Genomic DNA, 18,216 nt, shown 5'->3' with positions numbered 1-18,216 from the left:
TTAAGACCCGCTTCTTGATTGGCCAGGAGGAGAATCAGGAAGACATTAGCGAATATGAATTTGCTATTGTGACACATCTGGGTGGACTCACCCCAAGCCCACCCTTTTTTGAAGCCAGTTAGAGCCTCAGGCTTCCAATAAAAAAACAAACAAACAAAAAAAAACCATTGAAGTCCATGCGCCCATCGCCTTGCAAGTAGATTAGGGGTCGGGCACATAGATTTGGGGGCTGTGTCCCTTATGGATGGGCCGCAACTGATACAAGATGCTTCTAAAGCAGTTTGTTGGTAGATCTTGCCGTGCTTTAAAATCAGAAAGCCCAGCTCTGCTTGGGCTCTGACATTCTCTGTCTATTTGAAAATCCGTACAGATCACTATGGAATATCAGACAGGAAGAGGAGTCTATACCTCATCTATTGAGTTGTATGTGTGTCTCTGTGTGTATGTGTTATGAATAAATCTGAAGACCAGAAGACTAAATAAACAGGTTGGTCCCATGACTCAGTAGTAGTTTGTCAGTTTCAAGAAAAATAGTAGATCTGCTTTAAAGTGGTTGTAACCCTCGTTATTTTTAAAAAATAACAAACATATCATACTTACCTCCACTGTGCAGTTTGTTTTGCACAGTGTGGCCCCAATCATCGCTCCTGAGTCCAACATTTGCGTCCATAGACACAGAATACCGGATTCGGCCCCTCCCCCGATGCCCAAGTCATTGGACTTGATTGACAGCCAATGGCTGCACTGCTATCAAACTATCTAATCAAGAGCTGAGAAACCCGGGCAGAGAGGTACAGCGCGTCTCTGCGGGGGGTACGAACGGGCTCAGGTGAGTAAAACGGGGGGGGGGGGGCTGGGGGGCCAATCAGTGTCAGAAGTTTTGGATGCATTAAGGTGAAAAAACACGTTTACAACCCCTTTAAAGCAGGATACATGGAATAGGGCTTGTGCTGTGTCATTTGTCCCTCTCCATGTTCTAAAAAACCTGGTTGATTCTGCCTGTTCCTGTGTTCCCTTTAGTGTGTTGACCATGGTAATCATGGCTGCTGATCCCTGATTACCATGGTCGGGTTACGTGCCTGCATCATCCCACAGTCTCTTTTCCTCTCCCTCCCTGCCTGTCAGCTTGGCAGTCTGTGTGTGATCCATCTCCTCCTTGCCCCTTCTGCTTCTAAAGCTGTAAAATTACTACTGAAAAATCCTGTAATCCCCTCACTCACGTGACCTCCCGCCGCTCTCCTCCCAGCTGACGTCTGCGGGGAATCTCAGCCCCTCCCGCTGTAGTGCTCGGATTAGGGAAGGAGAGCGCTGGCAGATCACGTGAATTGCACCCAGCGGTGAGGTAAAATAAGGTATTTTGCAGATTGGTTTTGAAAAAACACAGATACTGCACATTATATCTTCCTGTAAGGGAGGGGTTAACTGGATTTCTCAGTAGTGACTTTACAACCACTTTAAATATAATACCTGGCTAATATACAGTATGGCAGAGATTTACTAAAACTATTGCACACGGAATCTGGTGCAGCTGTACATAGTAACCAAACTGCTTCTAGCTTGTTAAATTAAGCTTTGACAATAAAACTTGGAAGCTGATTGGTTACTATGCACAGCTGCAGAAAATTCTGTGTGCTCCAGTTTTAGTAAATCTCCCCCTATGTTTATTTTTCATTCTGAACATGAAGAAGAAAATATATTGAAAGGGTAATGTCTTCCCTTAAAGGGATATGGCTAGCCAAGATAAAAATTAGGTACATTATTTCAGTGATGTATGCAATTTCTTTTTGTTGCTGAGAGCTTAAGTAGTATGTCAAAGGTTCCTTGCAGTACTTGTTTGTAGTTACGGTAGTTAGTTAATGTGAGGATGGGGAATCAAAGACTTACTGTGATAAGACCCTTTGGCTTTGACTTCCAGGTGACTAATTTAGTAAATTGGGAGGTCATGTGACCTAAAAAGATATTGAAGTCTATTGTGATTAATTTAATAGTACTCTATTGCAGACTATTATTCCCCATTCATGCATTGTGATATTTGAGTTGTTTTCAGCTGCTGATCAATTTTATTCTTTGAGAGTGTGGGATATGGAGCATATAATTCATATCTAAGAACTAGACAGAAGTCATTGGCTGATGATTTATGTCACTTTATTGATGGGAAAGAGCGATCTAAAAGTGTGGTCCCATTTTGCTCTATTTTATATAGACTTTGCTATATGTTGCCTAGATGTAAAGTTTGTAAGTGGCGAGGTTTAAAGTGTTTTTACACTCACTGGTGTATTAAATATACCTTTAAAATTTTATATATATATATAGCTTTTTTTCAGCTGGCACTTGGTGGAGCTCAGTTCCACCACCTCTGGCCCAGGCCCTCTGCTCCCTGCCTACCACTTACACTTGTAAACACAGAATTTCGGCTTCTGTGTTTACAAGTGACAGCTTGACTCCCAAGGGCTCCCACAGATCTGACCTTCTGAGCGACTCCCACTGAGTGCAGGATGAGGACAAGGGAGATGCAGGTGCCCAGGGTACAGTTCGGATGCCGACACCCCCACTAGATGATCTCAGTGCAAGTGAGAGAGGCAGAGCCACTGACAATATACGGGGAGGTACTAGAGCCGGATGGGTTTTTCATCTTAAAAAAGAAACAAAAGTAAAACATGTGGAAGATGGTGGAGCTTTTAAGGAGGGGGGGGGGTGGGGGCAGTCGGGTGGGGTTGCATGCAGAGGTCCGAGCTAAAGAGGGGTGAAAGTGAGATGTGGATAGGGGATGCAGCTGTGGAAGAAGGCTGAACTCTACAGTATGTACGTAGCATACCCCTGAACTCTACACATAGCGCACTCCTGAACTCCGCACTCTGTGTGTACCCCCCCTGAAATCTGCACTTGGTATCTAATGCACTCCTGGAATTTAGTACCCCTTTAGGATCCCCCCACTGTTAGTGAAATTTGACCACACCCACTCTTTGATGCGGTTTGGAGGATGTGTGTGTGTGTGTGTGTGTTGGGGAGTTTTAGGGGGTCGTGGTTTAGTTCCTGCACCTATTATCTCAGAAAAAAAGCCCTGTATATAATATATATATATATATCTATATATATCTATATATATACACTATATTACCAAAAATAATAAAAAACAGCTTCAACTCTTCTGGGAAGGCTGTCCACAAGGTTTAGGAGTGTGTCTATGAGAATATTTGACCATTCTTCCAGATGCGCATTTGTGAGGTCAGGCACTGATGTTGGACAAGAAGGCCTGGCTCACAGTCTCCACTTTAATTCATTCCAAAGGTGTCCTATCAGGTTGAGGTTGAGCGGAGAATGTGAGCCAGGCCTTCTCGTCCAACATCAGCGTCTGAACTCACAAATGTGCTTCTGGAACATTCCCATAGACACACTCCTAAACCTTGTAGACAGCCTTCCCAGAAGAGTTGAAGCTGTTATAGCTGCAAAGGGTGGGCAACTCTATATTGACTTTGCCTTTACTGGGATGCCATTAAAGTTCATGTGCATGTAAAGGCAGGCGTCCCAATAATTTTGGCAATAGGTATATATTGTATATATATATATATATATATATATATATATATATATATATATATAACATCTGGGGTGTTCTGTAATTTTACCAACTCCCATTCAAAACTGACAACACTGCTCCTTCATGGATACAGTACAGTGAGTTAGCATTGTCACCTCCAGACAGGAAGTGTTTTACTGGCAGGATCACCAGGTGAAAATAAAGAGAACAAAAGCTTAAAAACAGAAAACTATTGAAGTCACCGAAGCTAAGGACTGACATTATTCTTTTATAATTTAAGACATTTTATAATATCTGAGTGACACCATTCTGCTATTCTGGTAGTAAAAAACAGTAAGTGAGTTGCATTTAAACATTTGCCTGTTTCCTCAATCATGGTCAATCATAGTCCTTATCTGGCGAAAAAACTGTCTGCTTCTCTCAGTTCAGTCTCAACATTATATCTGTGCATGGCTGGCATATTGCAGCAAAAAAAGGCAGAGTATCAATTACCCTGCCAATAATTGGGTCAGCCTTGATTCAGCTCATGCATTTTTATTTAACAGATCCATATGTCTTGTTCTGTCCATTTACATTCCTTTCATACATCATCAACTGTGGGCATCCTGGGAACACACTCTATGTGACTGTAATAATTATTAGCCAATTATCAGAAGACATCACAAGCAGAGAGAAAAATAACAATTTATTGTACCGTGTTTTTCTTTTTTTTTTTTTTTTAATCTGTCTTATCTTTCCATTCACTTTTCTGCTCCCTGTGGTTAACATCCTTTAAAATTGAAGATGGCAAAATCCTCCATCAGTGAACTAATTTTGAGAGATGATACATTTTTTATGAATAATGTTGGTTGTAGTGCCTTTTAGTATACTGATGTAATGGGGTTTTATTGTTGAGTTACGGAGCTTTCAAAATACCCCTAGGCTTCTACTGCATGTGGTCTACCTAGAGCACAAGAGTGAACCTATGGGAGTTTGAAAGGGTTGTAATTCACTGACAGAGGGCTAATGCACATCCGTTAAGAGGTACGTGCTTGACCGCTGTAAAGATCCACATGGAAATGCTATATGTGCTCTTAAAAACCTTGCAATCCTAGAAGAAAATACACATCAGTCTGGTCGATAGCAGCTGGTACTTGAATGCATCTACTGACCTTATTGTGCAAAGTAAAAAATTGAAAGTATAGCTCTCAGCAAATAGAAGAACATATATAAAGTCTACATTTTTATCCCTGAACAACTGTTTATTTTAAAACTCAGCTCCATATATTATTTTTAGTAATTGAAAGAGATCGATTTGGAACCCATGTCAATTTTAGCTATCTTTGCCACCATTGAGTAGACATGTGCATTCGTTTTCATCCGAATGCATTTTCGTCCGAATTTCAGTATTTTCGTTATCGTTTTAATAAACGATAACGAATGTGCAGAGTCCGAAAACCGAAAGATCCGACAAACAAATGCTTTATTTTCGTTTTCGTTGCGACAACAGTTTGATATAGATAGGAGATTTGACATGACACTGACAATAGCGATTTGTGTCCATCGAACCTGTGGTCGAATGTGCCTAACCTTAACTCTATTAGGGTCCTTTCACACTGGGGCGGTTTGCAGGCGCTATTGCGCTAATAATTGCGCCTGCAAACCGACCCGAAAGTGCTGCTGCTTTAATTCCAGTGTGAAAGCCCTGAGGGCTTTCACACTGGAGCGGTGCGCTAGCAGGACGGGAAAAAAAGTCCTGCTAGCAGCATCTTCGGAGCGTATACACTGCTCCTTCACCGCTCCTGCCCATTGAAATCAATGAGACGGCGCGGCTATACCGCCGGCAAAGCGCCTCTGCAGAGGCGCTTTGCGGTGGTTTTAACCCTTTCTTGGCTGCTAGCAGGGGGGTAGAACCGCCCCGCTAGCGGCCGAATACCGACAGTAAAGCGCCGCTATACCACCGACAACAACCTCCGCCCCAGTGTGAAAGGGGCCTTAGTACAAGATTATTCTACATAAAGAGAAAAGATTCGACATAGAGAGAAAAGATTCAACATTATAGAGACAATAGCAAAAATGTTGAATGTGCCTAACCTAACTCTATTAATCCAAGATTATTCGATATAGAGAGAAAAGATTTGACATGAAGATTCGACGAAGCAGTCGCCGCGAGCGGACATATATGGTCAAATGCTCCGCCCATAGGCTATAGAAGAATCCTAATGTTGGTTGACTAGTAATAATAATTAATAAATATAATTATTACTAGTGTCATACAACATTAGAATTCTACTATAGCTTGTAGGCAGAACATTCGAACCAGAAATGTACGATTGCGGCGTCCTACAGTTTAGCTGCTCCGTGGAATCTTCTTAGAACATTCGACAGACACCATAAGCCTTCAATGACAGATTCAACCTTAATTATTTTGGATTTTCGGACGAATGCATTTTTTAACGAAACAAAATAAATAAAAATGAATTTCGGGAGTACAGGCATACCCCACTTTTAAGTACACAATGGGGTTTATTTACTAACGCTGGAAAGTGCAAAATCAGACTCACTTCTGCATAGAAACCAATGAGCTTCTAACCCCAGCTTGTTCAATTAAACTTTGGTAATAATACATGGAAGCACATTGGTTTATATGCAGAAGTGAGCCTGATTTTGCACTTTCCAGCTTTAGTAAATATACCCCATTGTGTACTTAAAAGTGGGGTATGCCTGTAACAAAATAAATGTATTTTTCAGACGAAAACGAAATTCCGAAACAAAATATTTCGGTGTGCACATGTACCATTGAGGGGATTTATTTTTCATTCCCAGTCCTGGTGGTGTCCTGTGTGATCGGGTGTAACAGGGTGTGAGGGAACATCCCTCCTTTTCTCCCTCTAGCCAAACATTGAAAAAACTGGCTACAGTTGGGTTTTGATTTAAACTTTATGTTTAATTTCATGTAATTATACATATATCATATTTCAATAATCTTTTGCATGGCAGTGGCATTGCAACTCGGATAGAACATTGGTATGTCTTCCTACATAAATGAGACAGAAAGGTCACGGTAGGAATTGTTGACAAAAATATTGTATCCAGCAATGGGGGATTTTTGTAAATTGAACTGGGGTCCGATAGACCAGATGTAATTTGATAGCAGACAAAACATAAAAAACCTATTGAAATACAGATAATGAAAAAAACTTGAAGTTTGGCCTGTGTTTGGCAGATTGCCTTGAAGTACAGATATTTTCATATATTTTCCAAAAGTAGAAGCTGTTTGATATAGGAGCAATCTGTTCCCTGATACTAAAAAAAAAAAAAAGGCACCAATGGATGGAGCGCGAGACAAAAAAAACAAAAAAGTCCAAATTAATTTATTGGTTTACACTCAAAACAGTGTATATAAAAAGAGACCCTTGAAAACGTCACCTGACATGTGACGCAACGCATCGGAAGGAGCCAGTGACGACATCTAATGTGTGTGAGTGTCAGCACAGCAGATGCAGTGTGAGGAGCGTTATCTCTAAAACATCTGACCATTCCATAATAAGCGCTGAGTAACTGATCACGTTTAATTTGAATTATTTAGTCAGTATGGTGGGAGGTTGATTATAGCGCACCATATTATTTTGTTTTTTGTTTTACACTCAAAACAGCCTGCTGCGTTCCTCTCAGTCACCCCTGTACTACCTTGAACTGTCTTACAGCCAGACAATAGGGGGAAGGTGCGCTTCAAGACTTACAACACCACACTGCAAGGCTTGGAGCTCACCTCCCCTAGAAGGGGCGGCTGTAGAACACGCGCTACTTATAGGCAGCACAAACAATCGCCTGTGATGTGATCCACCTAGAGCAGTGGTTCTCAACCCTGTCCTTAACCACTTCAGCATCGGACCATTTGGCTGGCCAAAGACCAGAGCACTTTTTGCGATTTGGCACTGCGTCGCTTTAACTGACAATTGCGCGGTTGTGTGACGTTGTTCTCAAACAAAATTGATGTCCTTTTTCCCCCACAAATAGAGCTTTCTTTTGGTGGTATTTGATCACCTCTGCAGTTTTTATTATTTGCCCTATAAACAAAAAAAGAGCGACAATTTTGAAAAAAAACACATTATTTTATACTTTTTGCTATAATAAAAATCCCCAAAAAATATATAAAAAAAACATTTTTTTCCTCAGTTTAGGCTGATACATATTCTTCTACATATTTTTGGTAAAAAAAAATGCAATAAGCGTTTATTGATTGGTTTGCGCAAAAGTTATATCGTCTACAAAATAGGGGATAGTTTTATGGCATTTTTATTAATATTTTTTTTTACTAGTAATGGCGGCAATCTGCGATTTTTATCGTGACTGCGACAATATGGCGGACAGATCGGACACTTTTGGCACTATTTTGGGACCATTCACATTTATACAGCTATCAGTGCGATTAAAAATGCATTGATTACTGTGTAAATGTGACTGGCAGTGAATGGGGTTAACCAGGAGGGGGTGCTGCAGGGGTTAAGTGTGTCCTAGGGGGTGATTCTAACTGTGGGGGGGAGGGACTACTTGTGACGTGACACTGATCACCGCTCCCAATTACAGGGAACAGTGATCAGTGTTATTGTCACTAGGCAGAACAGGGAAATGCTTGTTTACATCAGCATTTCCCTGTTCTTCCTCTCCATGAGACGATCGCGGGTTTCCCCGTGGACATTGAGTCTGCGGGACCCATGATCACACTCACGGAGCTTGCGGCAGGGTCGCGCGTGCCGCCCGCTGGTGCGCACGCGACCACACGCAGCTAATTTAAAGGGACATACCTGTACGCCCATTTGCCTGTCCATGCCATTCTGCCGACGTATCTGTACATGTGGTGGTCGGCAAGTGGTTAAGTACCCCCAGCAGGTCATGTTTGCAGGTTTTCCTTTATCTTTTACAGGTGCTTTAAATCAGAGTCAATGGCTTGGTATTTTGGACAGCTATTTTGTCTTAGAGAAATTACCAAAACCTGGCCTGTTGGGTAGGGGTGGTCCAAGGATTTTTGACACCATAGGCGAAACCTCATTTTGCCGCCCCCCTGGCTCCACCCCTTTTTCCCTGCCCATGTAAACCCCACCTTTTTAATGAATTACCCATCAAATGCAGCCTCACCAGCGCCCATCAAATGCAGCCTCACCAGCGCCCATCAAATGCAGCCTCACCAGTGCCCATTAATGCAGCCCCACCAGCGCCCATCAAATGCAGCCTCACCAGTGCCCATTAATGCAGCCCCACCAGCGCCCATCAATGCAACCTCACCAGCGCCCATCAAATGCAGCCTCACCAGCGCCCATCAATGAATGTTTGCTTGCTTCCATTCATTTGGGAGTTTGGACACAGACACAGTCCTCCACCGCCGCTGAGCCTCTGAGACTATGAGTGAATGGAGCGGTGGCTGCCTGCTGATGCTGAGAGAAGAGAGTAGGAACACCAGTGGCCGGGCGCCCTAGGTAGCAGGGCGCACTAGGCAGCCGGCTGCCTAGTTTACCTAGTGGTAGCACCGGCCCTGCTGTTGGGGGTACTTGAGGACAGGGTTAAGAACCACTGACCTAGAGGACATCATTGCCACAAACACAATTGTAACACCTTGAACTGAAGAAGTGGCAATTTAAAGCCATGAAACATGTTTAATTCAGTGTAATAAAGTCATTGGAGGTTTTATAATAGCAGGCCACTTGTGCCTGGCCTTTGAATAACCACATAAGGTGCCTCTGCCGGTTGAAATACCTGTGGGCTTTTTTACGCTGACTCTTCGCTCACCCACCTGAGAACCCCACGAGCACCCAGGATGGGAATGCCCGAGGCATAGAGAGCAACCACACTGACCCTGCATGGAGACAGGTTTTCTCCACCCACAAACTAGGAAGCCCACATGTTTCCTCCCTTGCTGGGTGACCACAGTCTAAACAGTTATAAGTCCATTTTTCCATTGTTTTCCTTTTATTGCAGAAGCATTTTACCCTTGTTTCATAATTAATCTACTACACTATAGTGGCTCTCCCACTTCCCTCTGTTTTCTTTTTTGGTGGACACTATGAGCTTTACCAGAGACCTCTAGTCAGCTCCTCAGGATGCTTCAGTCTGCAATCTACCACCATGCCCTAGACCAGTGGTCTCCAAACTTTTCAAGCAAAGGGCCAGTTTACTGTCCTTCAGACTTCAGGGGGGCCAGATTCTGACCAGTGGGGGTAGAAAATGTCCCGGGGTCAGGCATCAGTGAGAATAAACACCGCCTCAGTGTTGGTGGTCAGTAAAAAGAGGGATAAGGCTCCACCATTGGTATTAGTGGAAGAAATAGTGGCCCTTTCTTGGTGTCATTGGGAGGAATAGTGCCTCATATCATTAGGAGCAATAGTGCCCCAAGGCGTGGATGAAGGCTCGCAAAGGGCCACATCTGGCCCTCGGGCCGCAGTTTGGAGACCCCTGCCCTAGACCCTGTTTTCTGGATACAGAAAACTTGAAGCACAATTGATAAATGAGTGCCAACACAGATCAACAGCATTATAAAGTATAACGGAATTGGTTATAATGGAACTATTTTATCATGAATGTTCAACACATTTTGGGGTCTCAGTGACCCCTGAAACATGATGAATAGTGACAAAAAATTCAGTTAGCCTAGGTTCACATTGGAGCGATTTGTCATGCGATTTGAGAGATCAAATCGCAGGACAAGTTGCAGCCTATTTGGAGGCAATGGCCCTGTTCCAATTGGTGCGACACCGATTTTGCGGCTCCGCACTGATTTGCAAAAGTAGCTCCTGCACTACTTTTGCCGATTTCAGGTGCGACTTCAATAGACATCTGTGCATGAAGCCACACAGATGTCTATCAAGTAGCACCTGAAATCGCACTGACCTTTCTACTTTGAAATGAGTGAAGTAGCGCAATTTCAAAGTAGCATCAATGCGAACCAGGACTTATACCTGATCATATGCAAATTAAAACCATTTATAAAACCAAGCTGCTAAAATTAGAAAAAGTATTCCTTTTTCACCGCTCACAGACCAGCCTGTATCCTCCTTGATTCTCTGCAATCAGTCAGGTTGTGTTCAACTCCAGCCAAGATTTATTACAATGTGAGCACCCTGCTCACTCCCACTCAAAGCCATGTACCTAACATATTTCACATTCATATGTCCCCGTGATTAAAGTGATATTAAAGTGTTACTAAAGCTAGGAGGACCCTGCATTCAATAACTGGTCTCCCACAGTACACAGAACAATTATTTTAGTAAATATAAACTGCTAAATACCTTTTCTCATCAGCAGTATATAGCAGTCTTGTGACTTCTATCAGTGTCTGATTAAAGCTTGTAGGAGGAGTTTTCATTCTACTTCGACTGTCCTATATGGCTGCAGTAACCCCTGACTCTCTGTCTGAACAGTGCTGATTGGCCCTGTGCTGATCACATGCACCCTCCCAAGAAAATAAAAAACCTTATAGCAATACACACCAAACTGAGCATGTGCAGAGTGACTCCAAACAGGGCCAGATTTCCCACAAGGCCACTGAGGCCAGGCCACGGGGCGGCAGTGCTGCAGGGGCAGCGCCACTCCTGCGGCGACTTCTCGGCCGCCCCTCACACTAACATAGCAGCATGCAGTGCACCCAGGCGCCAGAGAGGTGGGGGCGCTGAAGCGCCAGAGTGCTCCTCTCCCTCCTCCTCTCTGTGTCCAGACTGAGGCGCAGGTCACCGCCGACGCTGCTGTTTTTTCAAGGCTCAAGCCCGTCCCCCCTCCCTCCTCCTGTCAGAGAAGGAGAGCAGCCACCGGAGATCGGAGCAGCTGGTCTCTGTGCGGTGCGGTGGGGTGGGGCGGGGTAGTCCGTCCGTGCCTAACGTTTTCTCCTGTCTCCATCTGTTCTCCACCCGGGCGTCGCGGCTGCACACTGTCCTCTCCTCTCCAGCTGCCGCCCGGGTGTTTTTATGTACACTAATGGAGTGAGGGTCTCTACTAATAGAGGGGGGTTGTCCCGGGGGTCTGTACTAATGAAGAGGGGGGTTGTCCTGGGGGGTCTGTACTAATGAAGGGGGGTTTGTCCTGGGGGGTCTGTACTAGTGAAGGGGGCTTGTCCTGGGGGTCTGTACTAATGGAGGGGGAGTTTGTCCATTAGTACCCCCCCCATTCATTAGCATAGACCCCCCAGGACAACCCCCCTTCATTAGTACAGATGAAGGGGGGTTTTGTCCTGGGGGGTCTGTTACTAATGAAGGGGGGGTTTGTCCTGGGGGGTCTGTACTAGTGAAGGGGGTTATCCTGGGGGTCTGTACTAATGGAGGGGGGGTTTGTCCATTAGTACCCCCCATTCATTAGCATAGACCCCCCAGGACAACCCCCCTTCATTAGTACAGGTGAAGGGGGGTTTTGTCCTGGGGGGTCTGTACTAATGAAGGGGGGGTTGTCCTGAGGGGTCTGTACTAATGAAGGGGGGGTTGTCCTGGGGGGTCTGTACTAATAGAGGGGGGTTTGTCCTGGGGGGTCTGTACTAATGAAGGGGGAGTTGTCCTGGGGGGTCTGTACTAATGAAGGGGGGGTTTGTCCTGGGGGGTCTGTACTAATGAAGGGGGGGTTGTCCTGGGGGGTCTGCACTAATGAAGGGGGGGTTTGTCCTGGGGGGTCTGTACTAATGGAGGGGGGTTCTCCTGGGGGGTCTGTACTAATGGAGGGGGGAGGGTTCTCCTGGGGGGTCTGTACTAATGGAGGGGGGTTTGTCCTGGGGGGTCTGTACTAATGAAGGGGGGTTATCCTGGGGGGTCGGTACTAATGTAGGGGTGTTTGTCCTGGGGGGTCTGTACTAATGGAGGGGGGGGGTTATCCTGGGGGGGTTTGTACTAATGGAGGGGGGGTTGTCCTGGGGGGGTTTGTACTAATGGAGGGGGCGTTTGTCCTGGGGGGTCTGTATTAATGAAGGGAGGGGTGGCTTGTCCTGGGGGGTCTACACCCAAGAAAGTACACCCAGGGCTCCAGAGGGAGAGGGCAGTGCTGAGAGAACACCATCAGAGAGAGAACCCCGCTGCCCTGCACCCCCAGAGGGAAAGCCACACAGCCTGGCACCATCCCTGGAGGAGAAAGGAATGGAGTCATTGCAGGAATACAGATCTGGGTACTACCCAGCGGAGTCGCCACGGGCAATTCAGAGTGAGCTGACTCCTGATCAGAGGAACCGTTGCTGTATCGCTGGGTCAGGTGAGAGGGCCATTCGGCCATTATCTACTAACGTCCATAAGAACTGCAGTCTCTGACCATCTCTTGTATCATTTCTTCAGCCTCTGACCATCTCCTGTACTATGATTGCAGTTTCTGACCGTCTCTTGTATCATGTCTGCAGTCTTTGACCGTATTATGTCTAGGGGCTCTTTCTAACAGAAGCCCTCTGTGTGTGCATCAGAGAGACTCCCCTCCAGGTCTCATTAGTGTACTCTCTTCCTGTATTTTCTTTATTGTTAAGAGATCATGGGAGGATCCTAGGGTAACGAAGACTTCAAAGGGGAGCATCTCTGTGTTTGAGTCGTTGCCATAGAAACATTTGTAAAGGGGAGGAGTTGGTAAGATGACCACGCCCATGTGGGGGCACCAAAAATATTTCTGCACCCAGGCGTCTGTGATCCTAGGATCGGCCCTGGCAGCATGGCAGGTGCGGCAGGTCCGTGCCTTCTCTAATATCGCTGCACTGCTCCCTCCCCACGCTGCCTGTCTTATTCACACAAAACATGAAGCGCGGCCGCTCTAGACAAAGGGCAGGACTTTTTAAGTTAAGAAGTGGGTGATTGGTTGCTAGGCAGCGGGGCGGTAACAGCAATAAATCACTCACTTTTAACGTAAAAAGTCCCGCCCGTGGTACAGAGCGGCCAGCCTCCATGTCTTGTGTGAATAAGGCAGGGTTCTTTGGGGAGGGGGGAATGCTGTGCTGTAAAAGAGTTAGATATTGAGAGAGGACTGTGATGGGGGCTCAGTCTGTGATTGGGGGGCTCAGTCTGTGATTTGAGGGGTCAGTCTGTGATTTGAGGGGTAAGTCTGTGATGGGGAGTCTGTGATGGATCAGGACCAGTTTGTGATAGGGGGTCAGTCTGTGATGGGGGGTCTGTGATGGGTTTGGGTCAGTCTATGATGGGGGGTCTGCTATGGGTCAGGTCTGTCTGTAATGGGGGTCTGTGATGGGGGGTCAGTCTGCAATGAGGGGTCTGTGATTTGGGGGGTCAGTCTTTGATGGGAGGGTCTGTGATGGGTCAGTCTGTGATTTGGGGGGTCAGTCTGTGATGGGAGGGTCTGTGATGGGTCGGTCTGTGATGGGGGGTCTGTGATGGGTCAGTCTGTGATGGGGGGTCTGTGATGGGGGGTCTGTGATAGGTCAGTCTGTAATGGGGGGTCTGTGATGGGTCAGTCTGTAATGGGTCAGTCTGTGATGGGGGGGTCTGTGATGGGGGGTCTGTGATGGGGGGTCTGTGATGGGGGGTCTGTGATGGGTCAGTCTGTAATGGGTCAGTCTGTGATGGGGGGGTCTGTGATGGGGGGGTGTGTGATGGGTCAGTCTGTAATGGGGGGGTCTGTGATGAGGGGGTCTGTGATGGGGGGGTCAGTCTGTGATGGGTCAGTCTGTAATGGGGGGGTTTGTAATGAGGCAGGGAGGATGTAACTTAAGAGGGGGCTAAGGACACTGATGTAAAAGGGGTTGTGATGTAAAGGGGGGACTGAGGACACTGAAGTAAAAGGGGGTCTGTGATGTGATATGAAGGGGGGACTGAAGACACTGATGTAAAAGGGGGTCTGTGATTTCTGCACTAGCAAAACACAGGTCTCTGCAAGGGCAATAGAAAACAATTGTTTTCTATGTGTCCTGTTCACACTGCAACAGTGCCACTGCGTGCTGAGCAGTGTGGTGCAAAATGCATACTGTTTCTATGCACTGCAACTGAGCTGTGGTGCATAAAAATGAATGAAATGTATTTGCATAAAGAACTATTTACGATCATCTTTGGGTCAAGAAAGACTGAACAGTTTAGCTTTACTTGCCATTGAGTCAGAACTTTTAAATACTTTGTCCTATGAAGATATTATCGATAAGTTTGCCAAGAGAAAAGTTAGAACTAAAAAAATTTAGGGAGTTTCTTACTGCTATAATCTTTAAAATGCATTTTCTGCATTACAGAGTATTTTCAGTCTGTACAATTAAAGCCAGTTATTTTCAGTGTTTTCGTGTGTGGAGATATGTTTTTAATTGATCTATTGTAGCAGTCATCGATAAAGGACGAGAATGGTGGTGTGTGTGTGTGTGGGGGGGCGGCATTGAAGGACCCGGTCTTGGGGCGGCAAAGGGAGTAAATCCGGGCCTGAGTCTAAAGGCTCTGTATTATCAGGAGATGGATTGGGGACAGTGTAAGAAGGGGAGGAACAGAGAAGACAGGATCAAACAGCCTTTTAACACAATGCAGAAGATTAACCCCTTAGATTCCACTGTGAGTATAACAAGCATGCTTTACTGCATATACTGTACAGACTGATTTTACTGTTGTGGGTTTAGTAACACTTTTTTAATAAAATAACAAACATATCATACTTACCTGCTCTGTGCAATGGTTTTGCATAGAGCATCCCTGATCCTCCTTTTCTGGGGTCCCCCACCAGAGCTCTTGGCTCCTTCTCTATGGTAAGTGCCCCCATAGAAAGTGACTTTCCATGGGGCACTCGTATGGGCTTGCACCCGAGCCACCCTGTCTGAGTCTATTGACATAGACTGGGGGGCACGGCCCCGCCCCCCAATCCCTTATCAGAGAATTTAAAAAAGAAGGTAAAAAAAAAACATTTAATCTTTAGAATCACATTAAGCCCTGCTGTGGGTGAAACATGTTGGAAGCATGGCTTTGGGTGGGAGTGAGCAGTTTGCTGTCATTACAAAAAACCTTGGCTGAACTTTTGAACGTCTTTGATGTGCAGTCAGTTATTAGAATGGTAGAGCTGCTAAAGTGTTTTATGTATTTTTTAAATATATTTTTGTTTCATTTTAAAAAGATAAGGGATTTTTTAGAAATCATATATACACTGTCAAAAAATAGAATTATATAAAAGGGATATCTGAGATTTCATGATCCATATCAGAAGCACATGGTGAACACTTGATTTTATGAATTAGTACGTACTAAACAAAATTATAAACCTTAATTTACTAAGGCATTGTGTGATGTGTTTTCAAAATCCACTTGCTAAACTTATGGTTGTAATGTTTTTTTTGCAGATTATTCAAACGGTCAGTGCTATAGACAAGGATGATCCAAGAAATGGACACTACTTTTTCTACAGCCTTCTCCCAGAAATGGCCAATAACCCAAATTTTACCATCAAAAATAATGAAGGTAATTTCATTGTGCAAGCCCAGTTTTTTTTATAAAGATAAATATTTGAAGTGTGTAATGCATATGATGCTAATGTTTTTTTTTGTGTAAGGCTGGGTTCACACTATCTTCACATGCGGTTCACAGCAGGAGTCCGTTGTGTGTCCCGGTCCACTGTTTCAGGTCTGATTTCTGGCTGAATTTGGACCTGAAACGGACCAAAAGACACACAGGGCACTGCGCAAATTCGCATGGAGCCGCTGCGGAGATATGTGAACCAGCTCCATAGATAGACGGTCAAAATCTCCTGCTGTTGCAAATTGGATGCGGGAATCCCGCATCCATTTCACAATATTGTGAACCCAACCTTAAGTGTATAAGCAGAAATTGCAAAAAAAAAAAATGTGATATTGAATATTTACAAAGTTGTGTGGTTCTTTGGCTTTAGCAGGTGGCAGTATCCACCCTCTACCATGAAAAAATGTAAAGTTACTATAGACAACACCAGACAATACAGTTTGTCACCTATATGTTTCATGTGTGTGTGTCTGCAGTGTACTCGAATACTTTTTTTAACCTTGGATAAGCTGCTGTCAAGAGTTTTTGAGAGGTGGAAATGCCACTGTTTCTATATTTATTTTACATACAGTATATTTATATGTGGAAAACTGTTGATACAGAATTTTCAGTCCTGTTTGACATTTTTGTTAGAGAAGTTGTATCAAGAAGAAATCATATCATTTTAACTTGTTATTGTTGCTATATTAGTTTTCAGCGTCATCACCTGATCCTTTTCTTTGCAGACATTCTGGTGCTGTACATTAAAGCTGAACTCCAGGCAGATATAAAAAAAAAACAGCACAGTGATCTATCTGTATATAAAAAATTATAGAATAAAAAAAATATAAATTATTTTTAAATTCAATTAGTGTAAGCACCTGAATTTGACTATAGTCTGTTTAAAGTGTTACTAAACCCAGGACCCTGCATTCACTATATCTGGTCTCCCATAGTACACAGAACATGGAAATGCAATAATTTTAGTAAATATAAACTGCTAAATATTTTTTCTCATCAGCAGTTAGAGCAGTCTTATGACTTCTATCAGTGTCTGGTTAAAGTTTGTGGGAGGAGTTTCATTCTTCTCTGACTATCCTATGAAGCTGGAGGGCCCCTAACCCTCTGCTGATTGGCCCTGTGCTGATCACATGCACTCTCCTAAGAAAAAAAAATACTCTCTAGTAATACACACCAAACTGAGCATGTGCAGCTTGTCCCCTAGCCTCTGTACTATCCGGAGATGGTTTTGGGACTCTGGAAGTAGGGGAGGATCAGAGGAGACAGGATCAAACAGCCTTTTTACACAATGCAGAGGATTAACTCCTTAGGTTCCACAGTGAGTATAACAAGCATGCTTTACTGGATATACAAACTCATTTTACCATTGTGGGTTTAGTAACACTTTAAGTAAAAAAATAAAAACCAGGAATGTTACTTACATTTAATATAAAGTGTTCATTGTGCTGGTGATAACTGTCACTGTGGAAATTTGAAGTCTTCTGCCTACCTCCCATACACTGTAGTAGTACTGTTCCAGTGCTGCGGAGGTTAATACCAGCACTGGACCTGTGAGAAGACCTCATCAAGGGTGAAAAGTATGCCTGCCTTTTCTACCCCACTTCTTCATTCATAGAAGCTGTACTATAGCTTGCATGAATGAAAGGTGATCTATGAATGGAGGTGGCAGATGTCCACTGTCCTTCATGGATTGCTTTTAATTCATAGATCACACATTGCACACGAAGAGAGCAAAAATGATCCCAAGCTAGGCTCTTGCCACTGGTTGTGGGGAGCCCTGGCTTGGAATGCAACACAGACGTGGGTGTGTATCATCCTTCGGTTTTTGGTCTAATAGTTAGTTGGTCAGGGGAGAGGACTGTGACATCTTGCATAATCTTCTTGCAGCTGTGATTGCTTATCCTTCCCTGTATACCAGCGCTCCTTCCTGTAATGTCATGTGAATACATTACTACCGTGCTTCTATATTTTAATAAAGCATGTTTAATGCACCAGATATGTGAAATGTATTACTTTTTCTTTAGTTCTGAGACTTTATGCATCACTGTACTGATAAAGAAAGTAACAAACTGGACCTGGGATTTAGGGAGTTTTGTGAAAACTAGCACTAGAATAGCCCAGAAGGTAACATTTACCATTTCTAGCTAGACTTAGAGAGAGAGTCTGAAGGAAAACATCTACTGCTGTGCTCTGTTTTTGGAAATCCACAATTCTTTTCAAATCCTATGTCTAGGTGAATCCTGTTTTCATTTTATTTTTTGGCAG

General features: G+C 44.2%; 1 protein-coding gene across 2 annotated transcripts in view; it reads left to right on the top strand.

Moving 5' to 3' along the window:
• The window catches only part of CDH8 (cadherin 8), a 655,621-nt gene that overhangs the window by 555,892 nt on the left and 81,513 nt on the right, over nucleotides 1-18,216 (top strand). For both annotated transcript variants that reach the window (XM_073605557.1, XM_073605558.1), the window contains one exon: nucleotides 15,777-15,894. In XM_073605557.1, coding sequence (XP_073461658.1) covers nucleotides 15,777-15,894 — 118 coding nt within the window. The remainder of the gene's footprint in view (nucleotides 1-15,776; nucleotides 15,895-18,216) is intronic.

The sequence above is a fragment of the Aquarana catesbeiana genome, linkage group LG11 (assembly GCF_042186555.1).
Source record: "Aquarana catesbeiana isolate 2022-GZ linkage group LG11, ASM4218655v1, whole genome shotgun sequence".
Taxonomy (NCBI): Eukaryota; Metazoa; Chordata; class Amphibia; order Anura; family Ranidae; genus Aquarana; species Aquarana catesbeiana.
The sequence above is the reverse complement of the archived record's forward strand: the minus strand, read 5'-3'. Positions and strand labels throughout refer to the sequence as shown.